Here is a 12,589-nt window from a genome sequence, read left to right as displayed (position 1 = left end):
CAGACCTCCACAGTCCTCCATAGATGCCACCCCTCATCAGCAGACCCTCACAGTCCTCCATAGATGCCACCCCTCATCAGCAGACCCTCACAGTCCTCCATAGATGCCACCCCTCATCAGCAGACCCTCACAGTCCTCCATAGATGCCACCCCTCATCAGCAGACCTCCACAGTCCTGGATTGGTTTGATTCCATTTTCAACACTGGATCCAAGAACTTAATTTTCCCAGGAAGAAGAACAGCTCATTCTTTGGATGAAACATTACGTCTGTGGCACTTTAAATGGCGTTGCTCGGTCCCTCCCTTCCTCCCCGGACAACACCCACCTGAGCCTCCAGCCTGGGACCCTCCATTTCCTCACAGCTAACCTAGACACGCCCATCACTCCCTCCTCACTTTGCTGTCCCCAGGTTTATCCTTGGCTTCTCTTTCCCTTGACCAGGCTGTCTTAGTGTATGTCTTCATGGGTTCTTTCGAGTGAGGTTAGGACCCCACCGGCTTGTGCCCCTGCCTCTTAGGGAAAGATGTTTGCCAGAGTGGGTCCATTTGCAGCATTCCAGCCTCTGTACCCTGAAGAACCTGCAAGGCTCTCTGTGCCTGGCCTTCAGCCTGTGGCCTGGAGAGAAAGCCCTTCATCCCTTCATCTTAAAGAACACAGACAGCCGATAAGAATTATAAACTTGGGTTGTTTCAGTTGCCCCGGCAAGTTTAACGAACACCTAAAATAAGCCAACAGAAGGAAAAGAGGATTATCTTGCACTGAAGGTTTGGAGGTTTTGGTTCATGATCAGTTGGCTGCATCGCTTTTGGGACATGACAAGTCAGCACCGGTTGTGGAGGGAGCTGTTTGATCCCCAGCAACCAGGAAGTGAGCAGAGAAAGTGGTGTCCCATGGGGTCCAAACATCCCCTTCAAGTCACTGAGGAGTGACTGACTTCCCTCTGCTGGACTCTAACCTTCTTTATTGCCCAGCTCTGGGAATCAACCCCAGGGCCTTGTGCGTGCCTGGAAAGTGTGCTCTATCACTGAGCTCCACCCCCAGTTCCAGCCTCTTAAAGGTTTCCAAATAGTGACAGGGCGTGAGGCTTACAAGGGCTTTGAGAACACATGTAAACTATACAGCACAGGCAAGCGTCTTCTGTGCCTTTCTGTTCTCCTGGCCATACGCTGGTCCCATGAGTCCTGGATGAGAGCAGTCTCTCAAACTAGAGGACCCACAGGGAGAACCTCTCGGATGTCAGGGCTCTCCTGGCTGAGTTCTTGACCCACAAAAGAGATGCCGAAATGAGACCTGGGTGTCCACACCAGAAGATCACAGGGCAAGGTGCCCTGAGGAGCCTCCTTGTGTGTAAGCTACTTGAATTTGGGGCAGCAGAAGCTGGGACTGGCCTGGGCCCTGAACTGCCTCACGCCTCGGGTGCAGCTTGTCAGACATCAGTCAATCACGATTCCCTTACTGTTCCCGCCTCCGGGGTTGCTGGACTAGGGGTGGGGGATAGGGAGGGGGAGGTTTCCCCTTTCTCTTTGGAATGGCTGGACCTCAGTTTACTACCCAAGGTCTGCATCTATTTGGGGCTGCCACTGCAATTCTTCTCACACAACAGGGCAGATAAGGGTGAGCTGCAAGGGGACCCGAAGACAAGAGGCCCAAGCATCTGTTCCACCCTCCTCCTCTACCCTGAAGAGGCCCTGGTTCTTCTACCAGCTAGGGGTTTGCATGCCCACACAATAGCACTGGTATCACCTACTGTGTTCATGACTCGTAGCAATAATCAAAGGAATGGCTGGATGTGAGTCTAAGCATGGTGACTGCTTGCCCTTCCCCTCTTCCCCTCAGACCATGTCAGAGAGAGAACTCAGGATGGTGGCTAGTTGCATGCCGCTCTTCCCGTGAGGGGAGAAGGAGGGGGAAGAGGATACGGGCCTTTGGCTCTGCTCCTGGACTCATGAGACACATTATGAGTGGGACTAACTGCACGTGTTCGCTACAGGAGTGAATCCGCTTTCGAGAAAGCCAACGTTGATGTATTCCGGGTGCGAACCAATAACGTGGGCCTCATCTACAAAATCAGGTGAGAGTTTGCCCCTGACCATGGTGGTGGTGATGATCAGCTTGGCATTTAATGCTCAACTGGCTGACATTTGAAGAATTACTAAAAGCCAGAATTGTGCCCTGTCTCCCCATTGCCTCCCCACCCCATCCTGAATCACAGAGCTCCAAACTGCCTAGCCTTTGGCTAGGACAATTGGGTAAAATTCCCCACACACTTGAGACATAAACTCTTACACACACTGAAGTGTGATATTTGGGAACAAGTCTCTAGGTCCAAGTCCAAGGTCTTGCTCTGATGTGTTTTAGCTGTAGGATTTCAGACAGTTTATCTATCTTTCCAGGCCTTTGCTTCCTCCTCTCTACTAATGACTCTTCATCTACACAATGCTAGGACTCACTGGTTCGGTGCCAAGAGCAATTGCTAAGCCTCAGTGAGGGCTCTGCTGCGAGAAGTCTTTGGATGGAGAATTCCCCTGTTGCTGTTCTTGCTGGGGGAGTTCCATGAACTGTATGAAAAGGGCTAACTTCAAGCCTGGCTATGGAGGAAGAGGATTTGATCATTTCCTTCTTCCTTTCCTAGTCTCAGCCAGCCACCTTTATTCAGGTTGTACTCAACTTAGAGTCAACTGTGGTCTGATTGCCCCTAACTGGGGTCTGGACAGGGCTCCAATACATCATCAGTTCAGTCCTGACTTTTCTTTCTCCTATTAGAAAATTTGGGACCACAAAGTCCCTTTGTTGGGAGAGGAAAGAAACACAAGGGCCACAGGCACTGGTTGTATGCACGTAAGGGGATGTAAGCAGGGAGGTGAGGAGGGGAAGCTGGTATGTGGGAAATGGTCTTTGACTAAAGTCTTGCTTGGTGCCACACTCTGTGCCAGGCAGAGGCAGGTGACCCTGCAGAGGACAGGCCCAATGTATCGGCTCATCATCTGTTTGTCGGGGTCATGGGCTCCTGGGATGAAACTTCAAAACGAGGGGCTGAGATGAGATGTTCCGTGTGCCATGAGGTCTCCCAGTGACCATGTTCTAGGGAAGAAGTTAGACACAGTTGTAGGAAGTGCAGGGATTCGGAAGAATCTGTAACTGCTGTCACCCAGCACAGAAGGCATGTGGCTGTTGTGCACTAAAATACAGCTTCTTTGTATCTTCAAAATCAAAGCAACTAGAACAATCTAGAATTGCATGTTTGGCTCCCATGAACTTTCCATGGGACAATCTTGTTCTAGATGGGGACCCTTGGATGGTGACACTAAGGAGAGTACCTGGGGTGAGAGTCACTAAGAGAGGGATTTGATCAACTCAAAGTGATGGGAGGGGCAGCTCCACCCAGGGGGTCTGTGTCCTGCCAAGTCCAAAGGTTTAGGTGGCATCTGCTCTCTCCTTATCCTTCATGCCCTCCTTTAGTGAGGATGGACGGGCTGCCTTTTCTATCTTGACTCAGATAGGCTTCCAGAGGTGATGAACAGAAAGGTGCAGCGCTAGCAGAGACCAAGGTTAGGACACAGCACAGGCCTTTCAGGGCACAGACCAAGGTGTTCCTACCGAGAGCCCCAGGGGACTTGGATTTTCCCATGGCAGAGAATATTTCCCCGTGGCAGTGTGACAATATGACAGCCATTAATATGCACATCTACCTTGCAAAATGCCCCCATTAGTAGGTGAGGAAGTTTAAACCCAAAGGTAGCAAACGCCTGGACCTCTCTCTGGAGGAATCATGGGGTGCCCTCGTACGGAAGGTTCTGCCAGTGAAGTGTGGGTGTTGGCTTCTGGCCCAGGATCGAGCATGACAACACAGGCTTGAACGCCAGCTGGTACTTGGACCGCGTGATAGTGACGGACATGAAGAGGCCCCACCTCCGATACCACTTCAACTGCAACAACTGGCTGAGCAAGGTGGAAGGTGACCGTCAGTGGTGCCGTGACCTCCTAGCCAGCTTCGACCCCATGGACATGCCGCGAGGTCAGTGGCTAGCTCGCCCGGGCCTGGCTTCTTGCTGTGCTGTGGTCGTCACCCTCCCCCCTCACCATGCTTTCTCTTGACTTAGGCCAAGTGAAATCCCATCTGTATTTGTCTGTTGAAGGGGAAAGCGACTTTGGGACTTGTTCTCATCTCCATCTCCAATGGGGGGGGAGTGGGGGCCGCTACGAGTTCCGACTGAGACTCAACTGAACCACCTTCTCTTCAGGGAAGGCAGGCATTCTAGGATGTTCTGAGGACCCTCAGGCTGAGCAGATCAGTCAGCAGGCAGCCATGGGAAGGGAAGGCAGGATGGAGCTGGTCCTGCTAGAGCCTTTTAATCAGGAATAAGTATCAAATGTCAGGCACAGGAGAGCTCTCCCTGTGGGTGGCGGCAGGGGGCAGTAGTGGACACAGGACAGGCTCTCAGAAGACCTTTTCCTCTGGCGCACTCTTCAAACGCACTTCCCCTGCCCAACAAGTTCTGAACTTTAAGACAGACAGCCTGATGAGTTAAACTGCCTTCTCCTTTGCTGGAGTCCCGTGGGTAGAAAGAGGACATTAGGAAAGCAGAGGCAGGAGCTCGTGAGAGAAGTAGGCAGACATTGATCAACCTCACAACTTCACAGACAGACGATTTTAAGATGGGAGATCTTGCCACTGAGTTTGGTTTCTTAGTTGCCCTCAACAGGTTGAAAAATGCTCCATACAGCTTCTTAAGAAAGTCAGGCAGCACAACCCACCCCAAAAACATGTCCTCTGCTTCCCTGAGCCCGGCTGTCAGGCTTTGAGGATCCACAGCTGGGGCTCAATTAGGCAGATGGTTCCTCAATCCACCTAGGGTTCCCCAACTCTAGTCAGTTACATCCCACCTCCAAGGGTTTTGCCTTCTTCAATCACCATTAGTCATCATGCTTCCTTTCGTCACCTTTTAACAGCCCCGTGAGCTTGTCTGAAACACAAAGGTGTAGCTCTTCCATAAACGCTGCTCTCTACAGCTATAAATATCAGCTACACACCAGTACGTAGTAATGCGAACATGCCTCCTCAGATAACCCTGGTACATGAATACTGGCATCTCCCAGACCACCCGGTGTACAGATTACATCTGGGGAAGTACCGTTGACTCTTCCAAAAGCAGAGAAAGAGGGAAGGCAGGAAGGTGTCAACCACATCTGTCCCTGTTCCGGCTTAACTAGTTCCGTATCGTTGAGGATGAGGGAGAGGTGAAGAAGGCATTAATTACACTGAGGTTCATCCAAGGCCAGGTGAATATCGCTGAATGGGCTGAGACTGGCGTGGGGGTCGGCTTATCCTCCTCAGCTGAATTGCCTCCTGCCTGTATCTTGGGCAAGGCAAGACCAAAGGCAAACTAGTGGGGCTCTGTGAGAACTCTGTGGAATCACGGGAGTCAGCTGTTCCATCCCCTGCTGTCCTGTGTGGCCACTCGCACCTTTACGCCAGCCCTTACTTGAGCGGCCTCCCAGGGTGACCCCCACCACTGCAAAGCAGTATTGGTGATTAGAAAGCTATTTTTGAAGTTGGGCTCCACACTCTCTCTGAGTCTTGTGCCCTCCAGTGAAGGGTTCTCCTGGCTGGAATCCGGTTTTAGGGAAGGGGAGGGTGGGTTTCTCCAGGTCAAGGTGAACATTCCTTCAACCCCATCATCTTGTTTTTCACTTTTGAATTGTAGTACAATGTGCACTAAATGAAATGACCATGTCAGCCATTTTAGCAGTAAGCATACCTGGGTATTTTATAACAAGCTCATTGTCTATCTCTAGAACCTTCTCTTGTCCCAAACTGAGACTCCACCCTTATTAAACTTTAGCACATGTCTCCCCTCCTCCCTGGCCGCAGCCACCTCAGGTTTATTTTCTGTTTCTCTGAATTTGATGACTTTAATTTTCAATAGCGTGTGAATCCAGCTCATAAAACTACCTCCCAGGGTCCAGGCCAGAGGCTACAGCTTAGCGAGTAGTTTCTCCTCTGAGAGGGACGGAATGAACTCACACACATGCTGTGGAGTCATGTTCTTTATTCCTTTTCAATTCAAATTCTCTTGTCAGAATTGTCTATATTAATTTTTCTATCTGCAGTTCTTTAGTTCAAATTCTGTAGTTCTAATTCTCTGTTCCATATCTCTGTCCCAATTCTCTATGCTTCTCTGTCCATCTAGCTTAAAAATGCTTTTCTATAGGAGGTTTGAAGCAATAATTTAAAAAAATTACAAGAGTACATCTTGTTGGTCAAAAGGCAAGTGATAGAGGCAGAGTCCTTTACTATGGCAACAAAAACTTTCAAAGTTTCTGGAGTAAAACTGCAATTGGAAGGCAGGGGCACAGTGCCCATCGACACAAGCTTTGAGACATAGATCTTTTATCAGCTAGGCTTGGCAAGCAAGTCATAGGTATGATCTTTTTTTAGGCTCTTTGTGTAAAAACAACATTGGTTAGACGCCTGTGACCCTGACCTTGTGAATAACTGTAAAGTTTTAAACTTATGGCCTATTTACAAAAACCTTTAGTCTAGTTTGAACTGGACTACCTCTGAGGTAAAAAACAAGCTAATTGAGAGCAGTTTTGTCTTAGATTGAGGAGAAATTCTTATTTTCTTGTGTTAGTCTGAGTAACAGAAACAAAGCAGGCTTTAAGTGTTTTACAGCCTCGTGGAACACTAGATGGAGTTACGGAGCATGCCCTAGTATATTTTCTATATATAAAAATTACACATTTAATGAGAAGTCATCTTGCTGACCATTCGCAGATGTGCGTGTGCCCAGCAGATGGAATATTTTCACGAGATAAACATATGAGTAGTGGAATTGCATCCAAAGCTGTTGTTAGGGAAGAGACGCAGCGGCACCTGAGAGAATCGAAGATACAGGTAGCCAGTTTTCAGAGCCATTGGCCCTGTAAGCCTTGCCACACAGGGCCATCTCCGTCAGAGAATTACTTGTTTGGTGGGTCAATAGCTGAATTATCAATGGCCATATGCTGTATGCTGCCATGGCCCCTGCATCTAATAACCCCATGTAAATGGAATTATGCAATGATTGTCTTTTAATACCTGGCTTATTTCACTTAGCACATTGCCTTCAGGCTGCATTCATCCAGTAACATGTGTTAGAACTTAATTTCTTTTTAAGGTAAATAATATTTGATCGAATATATACTGCTTCTTCACTCATTTTATCTCTATCATCATACTCTCTCTTTATATATATATGTATATATGTGCATATACATACATATATACATACCCACATATATACATACATACATACATACATACATACATACATACATATATGGGTTGTCAGTACCTTTTGTTCCTTATTGATAAAGCGTCTGGGAACATGGATGCACAGATCAAGTTGCTGCTTTCAACTCTACTGGATGTACACCCAGGGGTGGTTTAGAGTTAGGGTTAGGTCATGTGATTCTGAATTGAACTTTAAAGAATCCCCATGCTGTTTTCGATGGTGGTGGCAACATTTCTCCACCTTCTCCAACAGTGTTGAGTGCTCCAATTTCTCTACATCGTGACCAGTGCTTATCGTTTTGGTAATACCACCCAGAAGACATGAATTCCTGTCTCTTTGTGGTTCTGATTTTGCATTTCCACAATACTGATGATTTCCCCATATGTTCTTCTCTGTCATTTACATATTTTCATTGGAGAACTATCCATTTTAAATCGTTTGCACATGTTTTCGATATCCAGTTGCTTGGTTTTTGCTCTTGTTGAGTTGTAGGAGTTCTTTGTTTTTATAAATATTAACCACTTATCAGATATAAGACATAAGTTTTTCTTTCTCCCATCCATCCAGTTGCCTTTCACTCTTGATAACTGAACTGTGAATTCACAGGTCATTTCTGTTCCTTTCCTATTGGTTAATATATATTTATTCTCAAGTCAGCACACTCTGTTGCTTTAGAGTATGCTCTGAATCAGAAATTCGAGACCTGCACCTTCTGTCTTCGTTTTCAGCATTGTTCTGTCTATTCAGTGCCTCTTGGCGGCCTACTTCTCATTCATTCTGGACGGTCAATAAATGTTTTTAACAACGAATCACATCGTAGTGACTTTGCAGTCAATGGCCTCTGTTCGCCTGGGAAAAAAGAGAGCATCTGCTGCACCCCAACTTTCCAGTTCCTACGCAGGACTTCAGGCCACTGGAGAAACACCCTGCACCCTCCTGACACGTCCCCACGTGAACCAGCAGCAGCGGGGCCCTATGTTGGCTGGCTTCCCCAGCGTTGCGGAGGAATGGTCCAGGCAGGCAGCGCATGCAATTAAGCAATTCAGGCACCCGTGGAGCTTGCACAGGGACTTGGCAACCATCTCCCTGATTGTCTCCCACTGAGAAAGGGTACCAGGGGACCTGGCATCTTCTGGAATTTATGGAAGGCTGGCAGCCACATCTCCAGCATATTTGCATGTATTATCCCTAGGAACACAGGCGTGGCTATTTAACTACCTCAGAAGAGCTGTGAATTTTCTGTCCTTCCATCTGCCTCTTGGCATCCCTTCCATTATCATGCATGCCCTACTCTTCCTGGAAGGTTTCTAGTGTCTTGTCTGGAATGGCTCCCCTTCTTACAAGCTAGAACCAGAGGGCCAGAGCAGCCACGGTGCTGTCTCCACACCTATGGAAGCCCTGGGCCCTAAGCCAAGTTCAGTCTCCTGCTCTCTGAGACAGCATCCTCCTTAGTAACTGCCAAAGCGAATCTCTTTGGCTGACAGCGTGGGATGCAACTCCCAGGTGTCTTGAGATGGATAAGTAGCTAAGAAAAGCCACACTGCAGGGATGACTGCTTGCCTCTTTGGCTCTAATGACCAAATCTACTCTCTCTCTCCCTCCCCAAGCATGTGCCACTCCCAGAGTAACACTGGGGTGTCTTCCTGCCCCCACCCCACCATCTGCCGCTCAATTGATTCCTAAAGGCTTGTATGGACATCGGTTGGCAGACGGTTTGTGTATGGGGGAAGGGATATAGGATACATACCGATAAAGGCAGCATCAGCCTCCTGGGAGGCACAGCCCTTGGGTCTGCGATTACATTTCGGCCACTGTGTGACTTTGGGCAAGTACGTTTCCACTTCCTCGTGGATGTCCCTTGAGGTCCCGTACTATACTGTTTTCCTCTCAAGCTGTCCTTCTCGCCTGTCCCAGGCCCCTCACTCACTGATTTCTGTACACTTCTACTATAATGTTGTCACACTTGAGACAGTCCCGAGGCACAGGACCTACATGCAATCCATAGACTTGATGCAGACTTATGTAGGCTGCTGCTGCAGGGCTAACAGGCTCCCACTGAGGCACGGATACTCAGGACACATTATTGAGGCTGAGGTGGGTAACGGCAATACCGAAAGATGTAACAGAGACACTTGAGGTAGATAGGGGTTGACAAGGTAATGAGATCTTTGGGGTGCCTTGGCACTGGTCATGTAGAGTTTGCTCTAGGGGTCTGTGCAGCGTGGTAGCCTGAGAAAGATTGGTGCACGCCAACCATTGCCTGCCCCTCACTGTCAGAGTGATGTAACTTCTGACTTCTGGCCACAGTCTAGGTCCAACCTGCCGGGCATCCATCTTGAAAACTAGAGATGATTGTGTGTCTTAAACTAGTAACAACCCCAAACCACATCACTTTGGGAAGCTCTGCCATCTGAGCATGGGGCAAGCCTCTGAGACCCAGAGTCACAGTCTATCCAGGCCAAGAAACCAGTCACTGCCCAGGCTGTCAGAACTTGGGCTTAACAGCTCACAGATGTGTCACACAGGGGTCCTGTTACGAATGGTAGGAGAAAGCCCCTGCATCCAGAGGACCGAGGCTTGCCTCTGCCCGGACTCGCAGCTGGCATCTGTTCCCTGGGCTCTATTAGGAACAAATCTTCTTAGACACATTTAGCCTACTTGGATGGATTAAGAGTAGGGAGAGTTGCGGCCACAGGCTTCATAGAGACCAGGAGATGCTTGTTGGGAAAGATTACTATCAAGAAGTACTAGCACCTTCCTCATAGGTGGAAGGGTGAATGGCGTTTTCACCTGACCTTCTGGTGGAATTGCTTTCCGCCTCTGGTCATGCCAACAGCACGGCGGTCTGGAGGTGGCCCAGACCCTCGGCACCATCACCATTTCTCTTGGGCACTTCATAGGTGTCTAGGTTATAACCTCATTACAACTTGTGCTGCCCTCCATTGTGATCGGTGCACTGAGTTACAGATGTGCGCAGTCTCACTAAGACCACGTTAGGCATGATGCCCGCCCTGCACCCCGTGAAGCTGATGAGAGGACAAAGTAAGTGGGAGTTGTGGTTTGCACAGGCAGGGCATGTGCAAACTGCCCTGACCAGCAGTGGCTCACGACCTTCCAGAAGACTCTGTGGCACCAACACCTATGCTAAGTGACCCTGACTGATGGTGAGGGGTGGCAAGCAAGAATGGGTCACCTATGCCAGGTGATAAATGCAAAGAAACAAGTATGAGACTCTGCCAAGGAAACCAGTAGTTACGGCCTTTCTTGGGTTCTTCTGGGTACCATTGAATAATTAAACAGTTGCATTAGGTGCCAGAGAATAATACCACAGAGTAATTGAATCATTACTTTTAAAATGCAGCACTCTGGGCCACGAAGTGGGTTCTGGTTCTGACTTTCCCAGTAGCAACAAGACTTGGGCACAGATCACAGCCCCTCTCCTCTGGAGAATGGTCTGGGTCCAGCAGGCATAGAGTAGGGCAGGAAGAGATGACTCGGTGCTTCTCTTCTGCTGTAAGCACATCTCCCATATTTCTTTCCATCCTGTCAGCCTGTGGACCCCTATTCTCCGTGGCCAGAGCCTAGCTGGGCCAGTCTACCCCTCACACAAACATGAGCAGACACTTGGACACTCCGTGTTGTTCCTTGAACTGTAAATGTTCCCCATACTTGGATATTTTCAACCCCTGTTCCACAGCTGATGTTGCTGTTTTGGGAGGCCACAGAACATTTGGGAAGTGGGGGTCAGGTTGGCAGAGGTGGGTCGCTACAGGAGGTTTGCCTGGACTCTGCTTTTCTGGTTCACTGTGATGTGAATCGTCTCTGTCACATGGACCTACCTCTATGTTCTGAGCTGAGTCTGTGCTTTTCCTGACATGGTGGACTCTAAGAGCCCCCGAAACAGTGAGCCTGGATAACCCTTTCTTCCTTTACACTGTTCCTGTTGAGATTACAAGGATCCAAAGGCCACTAACACAGGGGCAGTATCGTTTCTCTCCCCCAAGGTCAGCTGGGGACCCGAACATGAAGCCTGGGTGTGCACCCAGCCTGCAGCACACCCGGATGTTTCGGCCCTTCTCCTGTTTTTAGAACTGCCCTGGTTCTTGTGATTGACATACAGACTGCAGCCTCTGGCCTCTCAGAATTAGAAAGGACTATCAGTGTCACTGTCCCCTCTAGGACCCAGACAGACCAAAGGGACAATTGTGAATGGGCTCTCGGCCTCTACATCTCTCAGAGAGAGTCTCCCTTCCCTGCTTTCCTCCCTCTCTTTGACATTTCCCTGTCTCCTAGCTTCAAACCTTGCCAGGGCTCTGTTGGCTGTGGGTGCTGCTCGGGGGTGAATTATCTTTCCTTGTAGCCCTGTGGAGGGGTCTCCAGTCCCACAGGGACAGGGAAAGGAGCTGGGGCCAGCCTTGAAGCAGTCACCTCCTCTGACTTCAGCTCAGCTTCCCGCCCACCCCATCTGCTCCTTCCTCACACTACAGAAGATCATCTCCGGAAAGAGTGGGAGAGAGAACCACTCACAACGAGGCTCTGGTGAGGCATAAAAGAGAATTTTAGGACTAAAAGGGATTGTATCTCCTCCTCCTCCACTTTACAGAAGAGCAAAGGGAAGCCCAGGGGAGCCAAGCAACCTGCTGTTGGTCACACAGCCCTACTGTGGGGCAGAGGGGGAACCCCAGGCTCATGCTGGCTCTTAAGCGTTGTCATTTGTGACTCGATGAATGAACTGCTTTGCTGTTTTTTCCGAGCGTGCATCAAATCCTGTGCTCATGTGGATGTGTGCAACTCTTTCTCTGCAAGCTCAGAGGCTTCAGAAGACAGAGTCAGTAATCACAGGGCAGAGAAGGGAACCAATAGGGCCTAAGTAGGCATGGTATAGGTTAATGGGAGCACGGTGAAGAGGAATCAGGAGGGATTCATGGAGAAGCCAAAGCTCAGGCTGAGTTTGTGGTGGTGGTGGTGCTGGGGTGTTGCTGGGCCTTCGATAGTGAGAGCCCTTAGGGAAACAATGGGCTGTGCTGGCTGTGTCTTGCCCACACATGACAGCCCCAGCATCGCTAAGGCTTCTGCTCTTACCAGAAGCACAGCCAGCCACAGGCTCCTTCATCCTAGCAGCCAGAACACTTGGAGAAGGCATAAAATCATAGATTTTCTCCAAACTTGGGTATTTTGATTCTTAACTGGGCGTACGGGTTTATTTTTTTTGAAAATAACTCCTTTCTTCATTTATAGAAATAGAATATTTTCAGTTCTACATTTTGTACCTAAGAAAATAGGAACTTTTGGTCAGACCCTGCCTTAGTCC

The 12,589-nt window shown here is 49.0% G+C and overlaps 1 protein-coding gene across 1 annotated transcript in view; it reads left to right on the top strand.

The window, feature by feature from the left end:
* The window catches only part of Loxhd1 (lipoxygenase homology PLAT domains 1), a 139,591-nt gene that overhangs the window by 9,320 nt on the left and 117,682 nt on the right, over positions 1-12,589 (top strand). Inside the window, exons 3-4 of the mRNA XM_051202111.1 lie at positions 1,992-2,072; positions 3,832-4,016. Of these exons, the coding sequence (XP_051058068.1) occupies positions 1,992-2,072; positions 3,832-4,016 (266 nt within the window). The remainder of the gene's footprint in view (positions 1-1,991; positions 2,073-3,831; positions 4,017-12,589) is intronic.

The sequence above is a fragment of the Phodopus roborovskii genome, unplaced genomic scaffold (genome assembly GCF_943737965.1).
Source record: "Phodopus roborovskii unplaced genomic scaffold, PHOROB, whole genome shotgun sequence".
NCBI classification, from domain to species: domain Eukaryota; kingdom Metazoa; phylum Chordata; class Mammalia; order Rodentia; family Cricetidae; genus Phodopus; species Phodopus roborovskii.
This window is presented reverse-complemented; position numbering and strand designations above follow the sequence as displayed.